Source organism: Misgurnus anguillicaudatus, chromosome 1 (genome assembly GCF_027580225.2).
Source record: "Misgurnus anguillicaudatus chromosome 1, ASM2758022v2, whole genome shotgun sequence".
Classification (NCBI taxonomy): domain Eukaryota; kingdom Metazoa; phylum Chordata; class Actinopteri; order Cypriniformes; family Cobitidae; genus Misgurnus; species Misgurnus anguillicaudatus.
The window spans coordinates 23784971-23799533 of record NC_073337.2 but is presented as its reverse complement, the minus strand read 5'-3'; the positions used below and the strand labels follow the sequence as shown (position 1 = coordinate 23799533).

The window sequence follows — 14563 nt, the reverse complement described above, 5'->3', positions numbered from 1 at the left end:
TGTATTATATTAAATGATGTCTCAAAATAGCACAGTTGAGTACACTTCCTGTTTATCTTTAGTAGTACTGAAACTTATTTTTAACTACAAAATAGTGAAAATAGTACATTTATGAAGTGTACTTAAATAGTGTTTTTATTGCACACAGATAGAATAAATTATAACAATATTATAGAAACCATTGCTTGTTTCCTGCTGGTCTCACCAGAATCTGTAGTTTTTAGTATGCCAACCAAAAAGAGAGTAGCATGCTAACTTTTGGTTTGTTGTAGAGGGAAATATCCCCCTACTTTCAACAGCAGCATAACATAACAATGGTGAAACTGCTTTGGGGCCATGAACCTTCATAACTACTGAAATATGTCAGCATTGATATTCAAATTGACATTTTTGTTGCTTTTCATTATAAAATATCGCTCGTTCTTTCCAGTGCACGTGTAATATTCCCAAAGAGCTGCAACAAAGGCATTCATGTCTGTCGGCTCCTTGATGTTAATCAATAGCAGCGAAATTAATGCATAGTCAGTTGTTTGTATTTATGGGTTTATTCAGGCTGAGACTGGGAACGGGTGGGCCGACACAGGTGACGGGCATCTTTCCAGTGTTTGACGGAATTGATGGGGAAAGATTTTAATTACAGCAATGTTCATTTTGGAGAAAAGAGAGTGTTGCCGTCTGGAAAGTGATTGAAGGAGTGAGACGGGCAGAGAGACACATGAGAGATGTGTTATACAGAAGAAGTGCACGAGGCAAGACAGAGCCAGTCACAAAATATTCACATTAAAGTGAAATCAGTGACTTACTGAGTCAGTATTAAAGATATTAAAGTTATTAATACAACCCAAAAGTTATTAAAGTTATATTAAAGGCACACATCTGCATATGGCTCCATTTTGTTTAATCCTATAGACTTGATATTATGCCTGTGTCAGATCTCAACAACAACAAACTGTAATTTGATTGTTAAATAAGCAATTTAGTCGGAGACATTTAAATGTAATAACGGAATGAGAAATTGAACATCGTCCGCGCCAGGTAATCAATTTTCTCTCATATGAAACATGCGTTTGCCAGAATGTCATACATTTATTAGAAAATTAAACACAGCTGCACAGTCTATAAAATCCATTTTAAAATATTATTAATTCCAAAACAGCCTTTGAAGAACCAATACATGTGAATTAATTTCACAGTTTAACAAGGAATGGATCAATAGTTTATTGTTTAAAGGGATGTAGTAGAAGATATGTATAATAATGAGAGAAAGAGAGAGAGAGAGAGAGAGAGAGAGAGAGAGAGAGAGAGAGAGAAAGAGACATATCACTGATAGTGGGTTTTGGATGGTGGCTCATGTATCTGCTCAGTTGAGCTGAACTCACTGTGTACTCAATGGGAATGTTTTCTAGATCTGTTGTCTTTTCGCAGATGTTTACGGAGACAGACAGGACAAAGCACGACCAACTAATAATGCTAATTGCTTCCATCTGCTCCTCCGCAGCTGTCAATAGCCATTTTAGTAAATCCCAGGAATTAGTCCACCGTCATTCACCCTGCATTCTTATTAGCCGGCCTTGCGCCGTGTCTGCAGCTGGACACAATTCAGCCAAAACATTCTGGACCTTACAGATTCACAGAGAAAAGGCCTGTTGAATAGAAATACTAATCTCTATTTTACATATGATGATGTCAATAACAGTAGTACTTGGAGGAATTAAGGGCCTTTCACATTATAATAGCTCCCATTCCCCACATCCCAAAGATGCTCTATTGGGTTGAGATCTGGTGACTGTGGGGGCCAATTTAGTACAGTGAACTCATTGTCATGTTCTAGAAACCAATTTAAAATGATTCGAGCTTTGTGACATGGTGCATTATCCTGCTGGAAGTAGCCATCAGAGGATGGGTACGTGGTCAGAAACAATGCTCAGGTTGACCGTGGCATTTAAATGATGCCCAATTGGCACTAAGGGGTGTGCCAAGAAAAAATCCCCCTCACCATTACACCACCACCACCAGCCTGAACAGTGGTAACAAGGCATGATGGATCCATGTTCTCATTCTGTTTACGCCAAATTCTGACTCTACCATCTGAATGTCGAGACTCATCAGACCAGGCAACATTTTCCGGTCTACAAGTGTCCAATTTTGGTGAGCTCATGCTTTTCCTATTTGTATTGCAGATGAGTGGTACCCGGTGCTGTTGTAGCTCATCCGCCTCAAGGTTGTGCGTGTTGTGGCTTCACAAATGCTTTGCTGCATACCCCTGTTGTAACGAGTGGTTATTTCAGTCAAAGTTGCTCTTCTATCAGCTTGAATCAGTCGGCCCATTCTCCTCTGACCTTTACCATCAACAAGGCATTTTCGCCCACAGGACTGCCGCATACTGGATGTTTTTGCCTTTTTACACCATTCTTTGTAAACCCTGGAAATGGTTGTGCGTGAAAATCCCAGTAACTGAGCAGATTGTGAAATACTCAGACCGGCCCGTCTGGCACCGACAACCATGCCACTCTCAAAATTGCTTAAATCACATTTCTTTCCCATTCTGACATTCAGTTTGGAGTTCAGGAGATTGTCCTGACCAGGACTACACCCCTAAATGCATTGAAGAAACTGCCATGTGATTGTTTGATTAGATAATAGCATTAATGAGAAATTAAACAGGTGTGCCTAATAATCCTTTAGGTGACTGTATAACAAGCAAAATAAACAACACTTAGATTATCTAGAAAACCAAAACATTTGTTATCTTTGACGAGGCATTTGTTCAAGAGTTCAGTTTAGCAACTAGTCAGACCACTAAAAAAAAACCCTCAAAGCGGAAGTAAAGTACTGACCAGAAGCATAATCGCGTCACCGCACATGCTTCCAAAGAAACCAACTTAACCTTATAGTTATCATTATAATGTGAATGACCTTTTATACTTTTCCTTTATTTCCTTTAATTATAAGACTGCTTAACCCCTATATATTCAGCCCTATGCAGTAACTAGAGATGCACCGATATTACCTTTTCCCCCCAATACAGATTATTCAGACTGATATCTACCGATAGTTTGGTGATTATATTAGCTTGCTGTAACTTTTCTGAAAGTTACCAATTCATATAATGACCCTTAAAGGAATATTCCATTTTCTTAAAAGAAAAATCCAGATAATTTACTCACCACCATGTCATCCAAAATGTTGATGTCTTTCTTTGTTCAGTCGAGAAGAAATTATGTTTTTTGAGGAAAACATTGCAGGATTTTTCTCATTTTAATGGATTTTAATAGAGCCCAACATTTAATACTTAACTCAACACTTAACAGTTTTTTTCAACGGAGTTTCAAAGGACTATAAACAATCCCAAACGAGGCATAAGGGTCTTATCTAGCAAAACGATTGTCATTTTTGACAAGAAAAAAAAAATGCACTTTTAAACCACAACTTGTCGTCTAGGTCTGGTCGTGATTCGCCCACGCAATACGTAATGACGTCAAGAGGTCACAGAGGACGAACGCGAAACTCCGCCCCAGTGTTTACAAGTGTCGAGAAAGAGGACTGTTCCTACATTGTTGTATGTCAACTGATACTAATTAATGTCTTTGTGTCAGTTTATTGTTTACAATGGTCCGCAAATGTGCGTTTTATATATGTAACACGTGACCTCCCTACGTCACTACGCATTTACGTTAGGTCGCGCTGGACCGGACTTAGACAAAAAGTTGTGGTTTAAAAGAGCATATTTTTTTATTTTTCTTGACAAAAATAACAATCGTTTCGCTAGATAAGACCCTTATGCCTCGTTTGGGATCATTTATAGTTTTTTGAAACTCCGTTGAAAAAAACTGTTAATTGTTGAGTTAAGTATTAAATGTTATTAAAGTCCATCAAAATGAGAAAAATCCTGCAATGCCCCCCCCAAAAAACATAACCTCCTCTCGACTGAACAAAGAAAGACATCAACATCCTGGATGACACGGTGGCGAGCAAACCATCTGGATCCCTCTTTTAAGAAAACTGAATATTCCTTTAATTTTGAACATTAGTGATGTTTCTTTACATTTTCTATACAAAGAGCCTTAAATTTATTGCATTTTCCTGTTTTCTTTTGATTGACATGATATATCAAGCATGACTCTCGGCTGTTTTTAAACTATCGGCCAATAGCGAACAATGTGAGAAATTGCTTTAATCGACCGATACTGATATATCGGTGCATCTCTAGCCGTTTACGGTCACCAAACATTATAGCAATCAATGTCTAGTCACAACTGCTGATGATTTTATAATGACGGATGCTGAGGTCTAAGAACTAGCAAGACCGCTGTGCAGTAAATCGTGGTTGGTGGCGCGACCTTGTGCTCAAGGCTAAAAGGCAAGATATCATTTAACACGGGGAGACGCTTTTAGCACCCGTTAGTGGGTGACATTTTTGTGAAGAGGTTTAAAATCATCATCTAGCGCTAACCTTCATCTGAGAGAGTCAAGAGAGAAACACTGAAAGGTCAGAGGGAAAGTACAGGCTGAATTCTGCAGGGTGACGCTCGCTCATTAACTGACAGAAGCGATACGATGCAATGAGATGAGATGTAATAAAGGCAGCAACTGAGCCCTCTGGCATTGGGGCTACAGAAGAAGGTTAAAGTCTTGAGTCTTTGTTTTCTGTAAGATGATGGCTATAAAAATGCTCAATTTTTCCTCAACAAGAAAAACCTCAAAGGTCTGTTTGAGGACGGACACGAAGTTTGAGCCAACAGATCGATCAGTAGATCCATATTCTGCCTCGTCTAATCAGATCACAGAGATATGGAGGTCTCACCTTTTCCATTGCTGCTCGTAACTCAAAAGTTTTTTACTCTTCTTCTTCTTCAGTTGTTATTATATAAAAGTAGGTTGCCATAGAAGTCTTTATGGATTTGCTAATATGGATAAACCTAAAGTTAATACTATTTCATTTATCTCAAAGCTTTAGGGCAATAATTAATACAATTTGCTTAAAAAGAAAAAAAATACGAGAAAGGTCCATTGTGTAACTTTTAGGAGGATCTCTTGACAAAAATGCAATATAATAATAATATACATAACAATATTTTCAGTGGTGTATGAAGACCTTACATAATGAACTGTATTGTTTTTATTACCTTAGAAATACATAAACCTCAAGTCCCCTTACATGGAAGTCATCGCCATGTTTCTACAGTAGCCATAAACGGACAAACTGCTCTACAAAGTGCGTTTTTGTCTCAGACGATGACATGTTTGTCCTGTGACTAGTGATGGGAGAAACAAAGCTTTTTGAAGCTTCGCAAATTGATTCGGTTTTTCGAAGCATTCAAAACACCATACACGCTAGCGACACCTGCCGGTCAAAATAGTGTAAAAGCAGCAAGATATGTCCAAACGTTTTACACTTTTTATAAAATAATAGCATGCTTGTTCTAAAAATATTTGTTTAAGAAAAATAAATTATTTAATTTAATTAAGACAAAATTAAAAGTGTATTCTGTGTTTTTAGTTTTATTTATGACAAACAAATCATTAAAACGAACTCCCCTTTTAATTATGCACATTTTTGTCATTAAAGGAATATTCCATTTTCTTAAAATAAAAATCCAGATAATTTACTCACCACCATGTCATCCAAAATGTTGATGTCTTTCTTTGTTCAGTCAAGAAGAAATTATGTTTTTTGAGGAAAACATTGCAGGATTTTTCTCATTTTAATGGACTTTAATAACATTTAATACTTAACTCAACACTTAACAGTTTTTTTCAACGGAGTTTCAAAGGACTATAAACAATCCGAAACGATGCATAAGGGTCTTTCTTATCTAGCGAAACGATTGTCATTTTTGACAAGAAAAATAAAAAATATGTACTTTTAAACCACAACTTTTTGTCTAGGTCCGGTCCAGAGCGACCTAACGTAAATGCGTAGTGACGTAGAGAGGTCACGTGTTACAAATATAAAACGCACATTTGCGGACCATTGTAAACAAAAAACTGACACAAAGACATTAATTAGTATCAGTTGACATACAACAATGTAGGAACGGTCCTCCTTCTCAACACTTGTAAACACTGGGGCGGAGTTTCGCGTTCGTCTTCTGTGACCTCTTGACGTCATGACGTATTGCTTGGGGTCACCCTGGCGTATCACGACCGGATCTTGACAAGAAGTTGTGGTTTAAAAGTGGATATTTTTTTATTTTTCATGTCAAAAATGACAATCGTTTTGCTAGATAAGACACTTATGCCTCGTTTGGGATCGTTTATAGTCTTTTGAAACTCCGTTGAAAAAAACTGTTAAGTGTTGAGTTAAGTGTTAAGTGTTGGGCTCTATTAAAGTCCATTAAAATGAGAAAAATCCTACAATGTTTTCCTTAAAAAACATTATTTCTTCTCGACTGAACAAAGAAAGACATCAACATTTTGGATGACATGGTGGTGAGTAAATTATCTGGATTTTTCTTTTAAGAAAATGGAATATTCCTTTAAATCTGTCTATAAACCAAAAAGTAGACAAAATGGTAGTGTTATTAGTCATTAGGATGAATGTTTTATGAACTTTTATAATAAAACATTTGTGATCAACTCCCCCTAGTGGTGAATTGTTGGATTTTCGAAACGTTTCGAAACGGGTATGACGTAATGAAGCCTCGTATGCTAAAATCACGTGACTTTGGCCAGTATGAAACAAGCTCCGAACCAATGATTCGAAATAAAAGATTTGTAAATCTTTCGAAGCCTCATTAAGCGTGCTTTGAAATCGCCCATCACTACCTGTGACGGCTACCATAGCTTTACTATGCGTTTTGATAGGGAGGGGTGAGCTGTGGACTGAGCCGTTGGTTGCAATTCACAATCTCACCACTAGATGCCATTAAAAATCTACATAGTGGACCTTTAATGTTTTTAGATGCAAAGCAATGGAAAGACATACAAAATGAAAGACAAAACACTTCTTATTTTTCATAATAAAGTTTATTCTATATTACAAATAGTATTTTGTTCTCGACTGCAAAATAGGAATGCATTATATTTACATACACAGGTATACAATTAATTATAACAAAGTTAGAGAAGCTTGCCTTTCAGCCGGTCTCTCTTTCTTTCTCTTCTCCCATCAGAGTCACTCTTTCTTGCATCGAATCGGTTAAATGTTAAAAAGTCTTTACTAACAGGTCTGTAACACCCGCTTTAACACTGGGCTAAAAGGACTTTTCAGTTCTTACAAAATGTTTAAGGTGGAAACTTTATCGGGTTTTTGGACATTAAGGAAGGGGGTGGTCCTGTGACACGACACCTGCTGTGGATGTACATGAGAAATGAAGGGGTAACAGATTATTTAGGGGGGAAATCCAGAAACATTTACACCCTTTAAATATCTTATTATTTATTTTGTACCTTCAATTACTTTCAATTACTTTCCACTATCAATTTCAGGATTTCACTTATTTGCTTATGGATAAAGGTTTTTTCAAAAGATTAAAATGGTTTGCTTCAAATTTCATTAGTTGGGCAGTAACGTTCCTGAAATACCCCATAAACATGATCCTCTGTTACTAAGCAACTCTGGTAAAACACAAAGGACCCTAAATCACACTTAGACAATATCTAAAAACAATATAAAAAAATTAATTTGGTGAAAAGCTCATTTGATTTGTCCTGAAAGCATTGCATCAAAATGACTTGTACAGAAATACAGAAATGTAAAAAAATATATGGACAGAGCTCAGATGCAAAACCCTAATTTTTTCCATTAAGACTCTTAATGGATACTGCCAACAAACCGGGTTTTCTTAATGGTCTGTAATTATTAGATGAACACTTCTAAAATGCATCAAAAACTACAAAAATTACTATTTGAAATCATATTTATTTTTAATGTCCTTTCTAATGTTTATATAAACATAAATTCACAAAATGTATCACTAAAGTAGTGATGTGAGCAGTTGCCCATATCCTGTGAAACGAATAGATCTCTATGGGCATCTGCTGGTCGAAATGATTTAATTCCTAAACTGTAATTCTTTTATGTTTTTATGTTATCTAACACCTATATCAATATCTAAAAACAATCAAATTTAGATCATCATTTATGTGAAATTTCATAAAAATTTTATATTTTTTTAATTGTGTAGTTGAGGAATTTAGTGGTAAACAGGTACAAAAGTACTTCAAATGATTGTATAGATGAGAAGTAAACAAACAAACAAACAAAAATATATATTATTTGTATTATTGAAAATGTATATTTGTATTTTTACAATTATGCTTTCAATTTTGGGGTCATATAGACCCCAAGGGCTATAGTGTAAATGGGTGATTGTCACGAAACCATTGAAACACCACGGCACTAATGATTTTAGCTTTAAAATGTGTATTATAGTAACATTAAAAAGCATCAGAATTAACACAATACTGTGTTCTACCTTGCAAAATGTGTGATTTCAACAGAAGAATTTATAATTGTAAATTTTATCTCATTTTCTGCTGAAATTCTCATTACCGCAATGTGTCCGGCTGTGTTTGAACATGCGTTATGTTGTATTTTAATCAAATTAACACAAAAATATTAAGAAAAAAAATAAATGGATGTTTTGCTAGACTACTTTAGATGACAGAAAAAATATTTACTGAATATTCATGTATAATAATAATGAAGAAAAATTAGGAAAATGATGTGTCCATGCCTGATGTTCTCATCCTCCGCAACACTTTTTGAAAACAGTTTAAGCACACATACAGAATTTTAATAAAGTTTGATTTTGAGTGACCAAGCACATGGACCAGTTACTTCAAGATGGCTACCAGGTAAGATCATTTTTTTACAGTTAATTTGAAATATTGTCTTGTCAGAATGCTTACACGACATTTTGATTATCATTACCGCAACAGATGCTTATTAAATGTTAATTTAATTAATAGAAGCATAATACTTTGATTTTAAATGCATGTGCAGAATCTCCAAATTATGTTCTTTCAGGTTTATCATGTCATTTTGAAAATATGTCAGTGTTGATGTTTTCTGACTGTTGCGGTAATGAGATTTTTTAGGACAAATTTTTTAAATTATGTTACAAAAAGTGTTAAATGATAAGTAAAAGTTTTTAAATTAATGTTCCCATTTACTCCAGACAGATGTCTGGTGGGAAAAAAAGTAAATTTAAGCAATTTTTACATTTTCATGCTTGACATCTTTAAAACCAAGTTTTCGTGAGAATCACCCAAATAGAAAACGAGGAACGTTTGAGGGTTAATATAAGGTGGCGTTTAGTGGCTTTGCATCTGAACTCTTCAGATAGAGAGGTACAAATGGACACAGTAAAGGAATCAACTCCTCAGAGAGCTGCACATTAAAGACAACAAGAAATATAAAATGATGTGTGTGTGAGACAGAGAAAATCCCTAAATGTCACGATGGGTGTGTGAACCTCCAAAGATTTAGCATCTGGATCTGACAGATGTGTGGACAGTAATGATGCTTTGTGGTCTGTCTGCACGAATGCAATCTGTGAATGAGAACTCTCAGCTCAACAGCCTTTAAAAAAGGCAATCTAGCGAACAGAAATAGGATTATTATCATGAGCCTAATGAAAGCCTAACAAGAGTTTGGTTCTGTTTAGAAATATTCCTAATAGCATTAGATAAATCGCTAGCAAGGCAGTTCATTTCATACTGTTTCATCCAAATAGGTTAGCATGCAAGGGTATATACTATATCTGCTTAGTCTTAGCATCTAACACATTCACAAAACATGGTAATGGCAGTCGAATGCGAGGGCAGGATAAAGGTTCCACCTTAACTTCGGTTGCGATTTTAAAGACGACGTCCGTTTCTTCCATCTCATCCTTCCAAGCAAAAGAAAGAAAAGAACACGTCCACATCATCAATTGCAAGGCTGATTTTTTTCTGTTTTCCATTTTTTCGAAGTTTAAATTGAAATACATGCGCTGAAAAAGCCAATAAAGAACCCAAGGTGGACCTGGGCTGATCTCCACACATTCACATCACCACATTGGGGTACGCTGTCAAGGGAAAACGGTCATAGGACAATGGAAAAGAGGGCAGCTTGTCTCTTTTCCTTTCGTCAGTTGCGTGTATGTCAAACACTTCAAGTCTTTGTCGTACTGTAAGATTCATCTCTCGAGGCCGAGCGCTGCCAATACTCGAATCGCAGCCCTTTCTTTTTTTCCCCCATTCTCAGAGTTGTGCAATAACCGAACTTGGACGTACATATAGGGCATAATGAGGAGAACAAATATCGGACTGCAGATACAGAGCGTTGCGGGTCATAAAACAAACAGCGCCTTGTGTTTGGCCAATTTATTCTTCCTTCTTGTTGTTTGTGTTTTTATTTAGTTTTTTTTTTAATTGGGCTCCTTTGGTGTTCTGCTGACCAACTTTGTCCATTTTCACGTTTTTCTAGAAGCGTCCAGTGTTCATTATCAAGGGACCCTGTAGCAGTAAACAGTGCCAAGCTGCACATGTGCACTTTTAATAACCCATCCCGCATCATCAATTCCCCGTTTAACATCTAATTTGTAATTAAAGTTCCCTACGAGATGAATGAAAGCTATTGAATGTGTGCTTTTTTTTGTTAAGATTACAACGATCTTGCAGATCAGCGTAGCTCCTGGCGTCCATGCTCTCTACCGCTACTGCAAGAAAAGGTGTGTGTGTGCTTCTAAGGGGATCGAACCTTGGCTTTTTCTCCACTTATTTAGATAAGAGAGGTTAAATTCATGTGCACAAGCCAGACGGATGCCAAAATGAAGGCTGAGGGTGACGGAGATGTGAGCAAATTTCACTGTCAAGTAAGCTTGCGGAAGAGACGAAACATATGAAGCACTCCCTGCATCCTTGCACCTTGCTTTTTTCAACGTGTGAACAAGCAGGGACTCCAGACTTGATCGCTCATGATCTTCTCTAGGTGTTTCGTGTCTTATGAAATGGTATGGTCTGCATTTTTCAGATGCATGCAGTACCATCTTGCGTTTCAGCATTTAAAAGTACTACAATGGACTATATTAGTGCCGTACTCTACCCTAGTTATAAAAGTCAGAACAAATTGACACCAAACATTGTGGTTTCTGCTTATCAGCTAAACTTTGAAGGCAACAGAAATGTTTTTTTTTTGTCTTTTTCCAGTCAGGGAGAAGGATGGTGGACACATTGAAGCAGAACTCCCAGGCAGCCACCCCTCCTCTACACAGCAGAGCCGGATGGCGTCCCAGTCCGCTGCGTCGTAGGTAATGTAGTCCTTGGCTCCTCCGCCCATCCTTCGGTTCCCATCTCTACTCTTCTAGGAAGCAGAGCTAATAGGATGCAAACGCTTGTTTTTCGTGGGAAGATTGCAAACAGAAGAGATGAGATAGATGGACAGTCTTCACTCAGGCACGGCTCGGTTTCTGACGGATCTCCCAGTGCACTCTGGGAAATGCGGTCCTCAGCTTTCCAGGCTCATGAAGGCGACCACCTGCTCCAGCTTATAGGCCAGTCTCTGTTTCCTGGCAGGATCATCCTGATCCAGCGCAGACACAATCTGCCAGGAGAGGGGTATGGATCAGATACACATGTGTCTACATAAGCATACATTTGTTTTTTAATAGTGCAGTAGATGCCATTTTGTTTACTTGTTTTTAATAATAGTAATAGTAATAACTAATTTTAACTCCGCCCCCACACCATCATCAACCTTGTTAAACTAATGTACTTTATCCTCATTAACTTAAAGGATTATGGGCAGTTATACTGTAAAATGTGAAAGTTGAATCTACTTAAAAACAATTACTTTAATTTGTAACACACAAAATATTCAAGTTTTTATTAACTTGCTATTTTTTCAAAAAAGTGAAAAAATGTATGGTGAATTTTTTAATGAGTAACACCTAAATTGTTCACTTAAAGTGAGAAAAATTAAGTAAAAAAAAGGTCTTATCAATTATCAATAAAAAAAGTGAAAGTTGGATTAGATTAAACTGGTAACACAAAATATTTAAGTTTTTATCAACTTAAAATTTCTCACAAAAAAATGTAAGGTAAACATTTTTTTTAATGGGTAACACCTTAAAAAAAATGGGTAACACCTTAAAAAAGTGAGCTTTTCATTTTAAATTGTTCACTTAAAGTAAAAAAAAAGAAAGTTGAAAAAAGTCAGGTGTTACCAATTGAAGTAGGTGTAAAAAGTGAAAATTGGATAAGTTAAAAAAATTACTTTCACTACTTTAACTGGTAAAACAGAATATTTAAGTTTTTATCAACTTACATTTTCTCTGTAAAAAACTTAAAAGGTTTTACTCCTAAATTATTCACTTAAAGTGAAAAAAAGTTGTAAAAAAAAATCAGGTTTTACTATTTTCAGTAATTTTTTAAACTAATGTACTTTGTCATCATTAACTTAAGGATTATGGGCAGTTATACTGTAAAAAGTGAAATTGAATCTACTTAAATATTATAAGTGTTACAAATTGAAGTAATCTAAGTTTTTATCAACTTACAATTTTTTTTAAAAAGGGAGAAAATTTAAAGTGACAAAACCTTATAAAAAATATTAATTATTATTGGGTAACACCTAAAAAAATCCACCTTAATTGTTAATTTAAAGTGAGAAAATTTAAGTTGAAAAAGTTTCAGGTGTTAACAATTAAAGTAGCGGTAAAAAGTTAAAGTTGGATTAATTTAAAAATACTTAAACTGGTAAGTTTTATCAACTTAAATGTTCTCACTCTTATTAAAAAATGTACGATAAAAATTGTTCACTTAAAGTTAAAAAAATCTAAGTTGAAAAAAGGAAAATTATTTTTTAAACCAATGTACTTTGTCATCATTAATTTAAGGGATTAAGGGCAGTTATACTGTAAAAAAGTGAAAGTTGGATCTACTTAAAAACAATTATTTCAATTGGTAAAACTTAAAATATTTAGTTTTATCAACTTAAATTTTCTCACTTTTAATAAAAAATGTACTGTAACTTAAGGGGAATTTTTTTTTTAATGGGTAACACCTAAAAAATGTATTTGAATCCAACGAACAAAAAAATCAGGTGTTACAAATTAGAGTAATTTTTAAAACTAATCCAACTTTCATTTTTTACAGTGTAAGGTTGAAAGCATCCACATATTTGATCATAATCCCAATGAAAATTGATTTTTTTTAACACACAAAATATTTTTTTAATATAATTCCATTTTTTATTGCATCATGACTTTCTGCTTGCGCACCCTCTCTCCCTTGTATTACACTAATGAGAATGAAAATCTTCTCATTACAACAAAAACTGGTTAGAAAAATGTTCTCATTAAAACTGATTGAGCTCGTTTTTATGAGATTCATCCTTATAACAGTTACGCTTTATAAAACGTGGTGATTTTACACGTTGATATAATAATTCAAACCACGTGATAACAGCATGCAATTTAATTTTTAAAAAGCGTTAGCTGTACCTCCTCCGTGTATTTGCCCACATAAGAGTAGATCTCGCTGAGGGAGCTCATAGTGTTGAACTCGCTCATGTGCATGCGGGACTGCTCCGCCAGGTACGCATTCATATCCTGATCGCTGATCGCAGGCATCTTATTAATGTCTGAGTAATATCTGTGAAGACACACAAACATAGCACAGGTTTCTAAACGAACATCAAAAACACAGACAGGACAGGGCTTGATTTTGAAATTTTATTATAACTCGATAGAAAGTTTTAGAAATTCTGGCCCCAAAAATTCACTTCTGCATTTACTTTCAGTGCCGCGACAACATTAGCGAGTGACTGTGAGAATTAATAAGCCGTTGTCCTTGAAAGTTTTACAGAGATCAGCAGAATCCATTAAATGTGCAATTTAGCACAAGCATTGCATCCAAAAGAAAACGCATACGTTTATACAAAAGCACACGGACACTTTCTTTATTGTGTTGGAGTGGACGGCTGGTGTTTAAGCGAGTGAATGAGGAATGCTGGTGGAAAAGCAATCAGTCACTGTCACCTGCAGCTGCGCAAACTCGTCAGCTCTTTAATTAAGGAAGGTCATTTACATTTTTAATTCCTGCACCATGCCAATTCCTGGACTGAACACATTCAGCGACTAAATGGTGCCGTGTGTGCGTGCTACCTGCAAAGCTCCCGTGAGTACTCCGAGTGACAGGTGAGTGCTGCAATGCACCATGGGGCTATCAGTGAAGAAGAATGGCACAGAGAGAGAGCTTGGCCAGTTGTGCCCTCCCAAATGTATAGATTCTTAAAAGACAGCTACAGTCTATACACACGGTCTATACGTGCTTATTGGAGATAAGCTACTTGCTCTCCAACTGCTTCCCAAACCTAATGACTGGCAGCACGCCTGGCTCTAATTATTACTGTTTTTAAATGTCACCCATTCCTCCGCCAATGTGAATCTGATGAGTATTCATTTCATGCATGTATTGCAAATTTCTACAAAACTGATGGGGCGAGTATGGTGTCACTTTTTCACTCGAGTTACCCTTTAGGCAGAAAGAAAAAAAATATCTATACACTTGTTATACAATTGTTATCATATACAATAAAACAAAATAATTATATTTCAAAATATACAGTATG

At 35.8% G+C, this 14563-nt stretch overlaps 1 protein-coding gene and 1 long non-coding RNA gene across 3 annotated transcripts in view; one reads left to right on the top strand and one right to left on the bottom strand.

Annotated features, from left to right (window-relative positions):
- LOC129432773 (uncharacterized) overlaps window positions 1-11275 on the top strand; it is a 109341-nt gene extending 98066 nt beyond the window's left edge. Inside the window, exon 3 of the long non-coding RNA XR_008640255.2 lies at window positions 11140-11275. This is a non-coding gene — a long non-coding RNA (uncharacterized lncRNA). The remainder of the gene's footprint in view (window positions 1-11139) is intronic.
- plxna4 (plexin A4) overlaps window positions 7474-14563 on the bottom strand; it is a 289939-nt gene continuing 282849 nt past the window's right edge. For both annotated transcript variants that reach the window (XM_073868431.1, XM_055191382.2), the window contains exons 31-32: window positions 13434-13584; window positions 7474-11533 (exon numbers count right to left, since the gene is read on the bottom strand). In XM_073868431.1, the coding sequence (XP_073724532.1) occupies window positions 11438-11533; window positions 13434-13584 (247 nt within the window). In that variant the 3' untranslated portion in view covers window positions 7474-11437. The remainder of the gene's footprint in view (window positions 11534-13433; window positions 13585-14563) is intronic.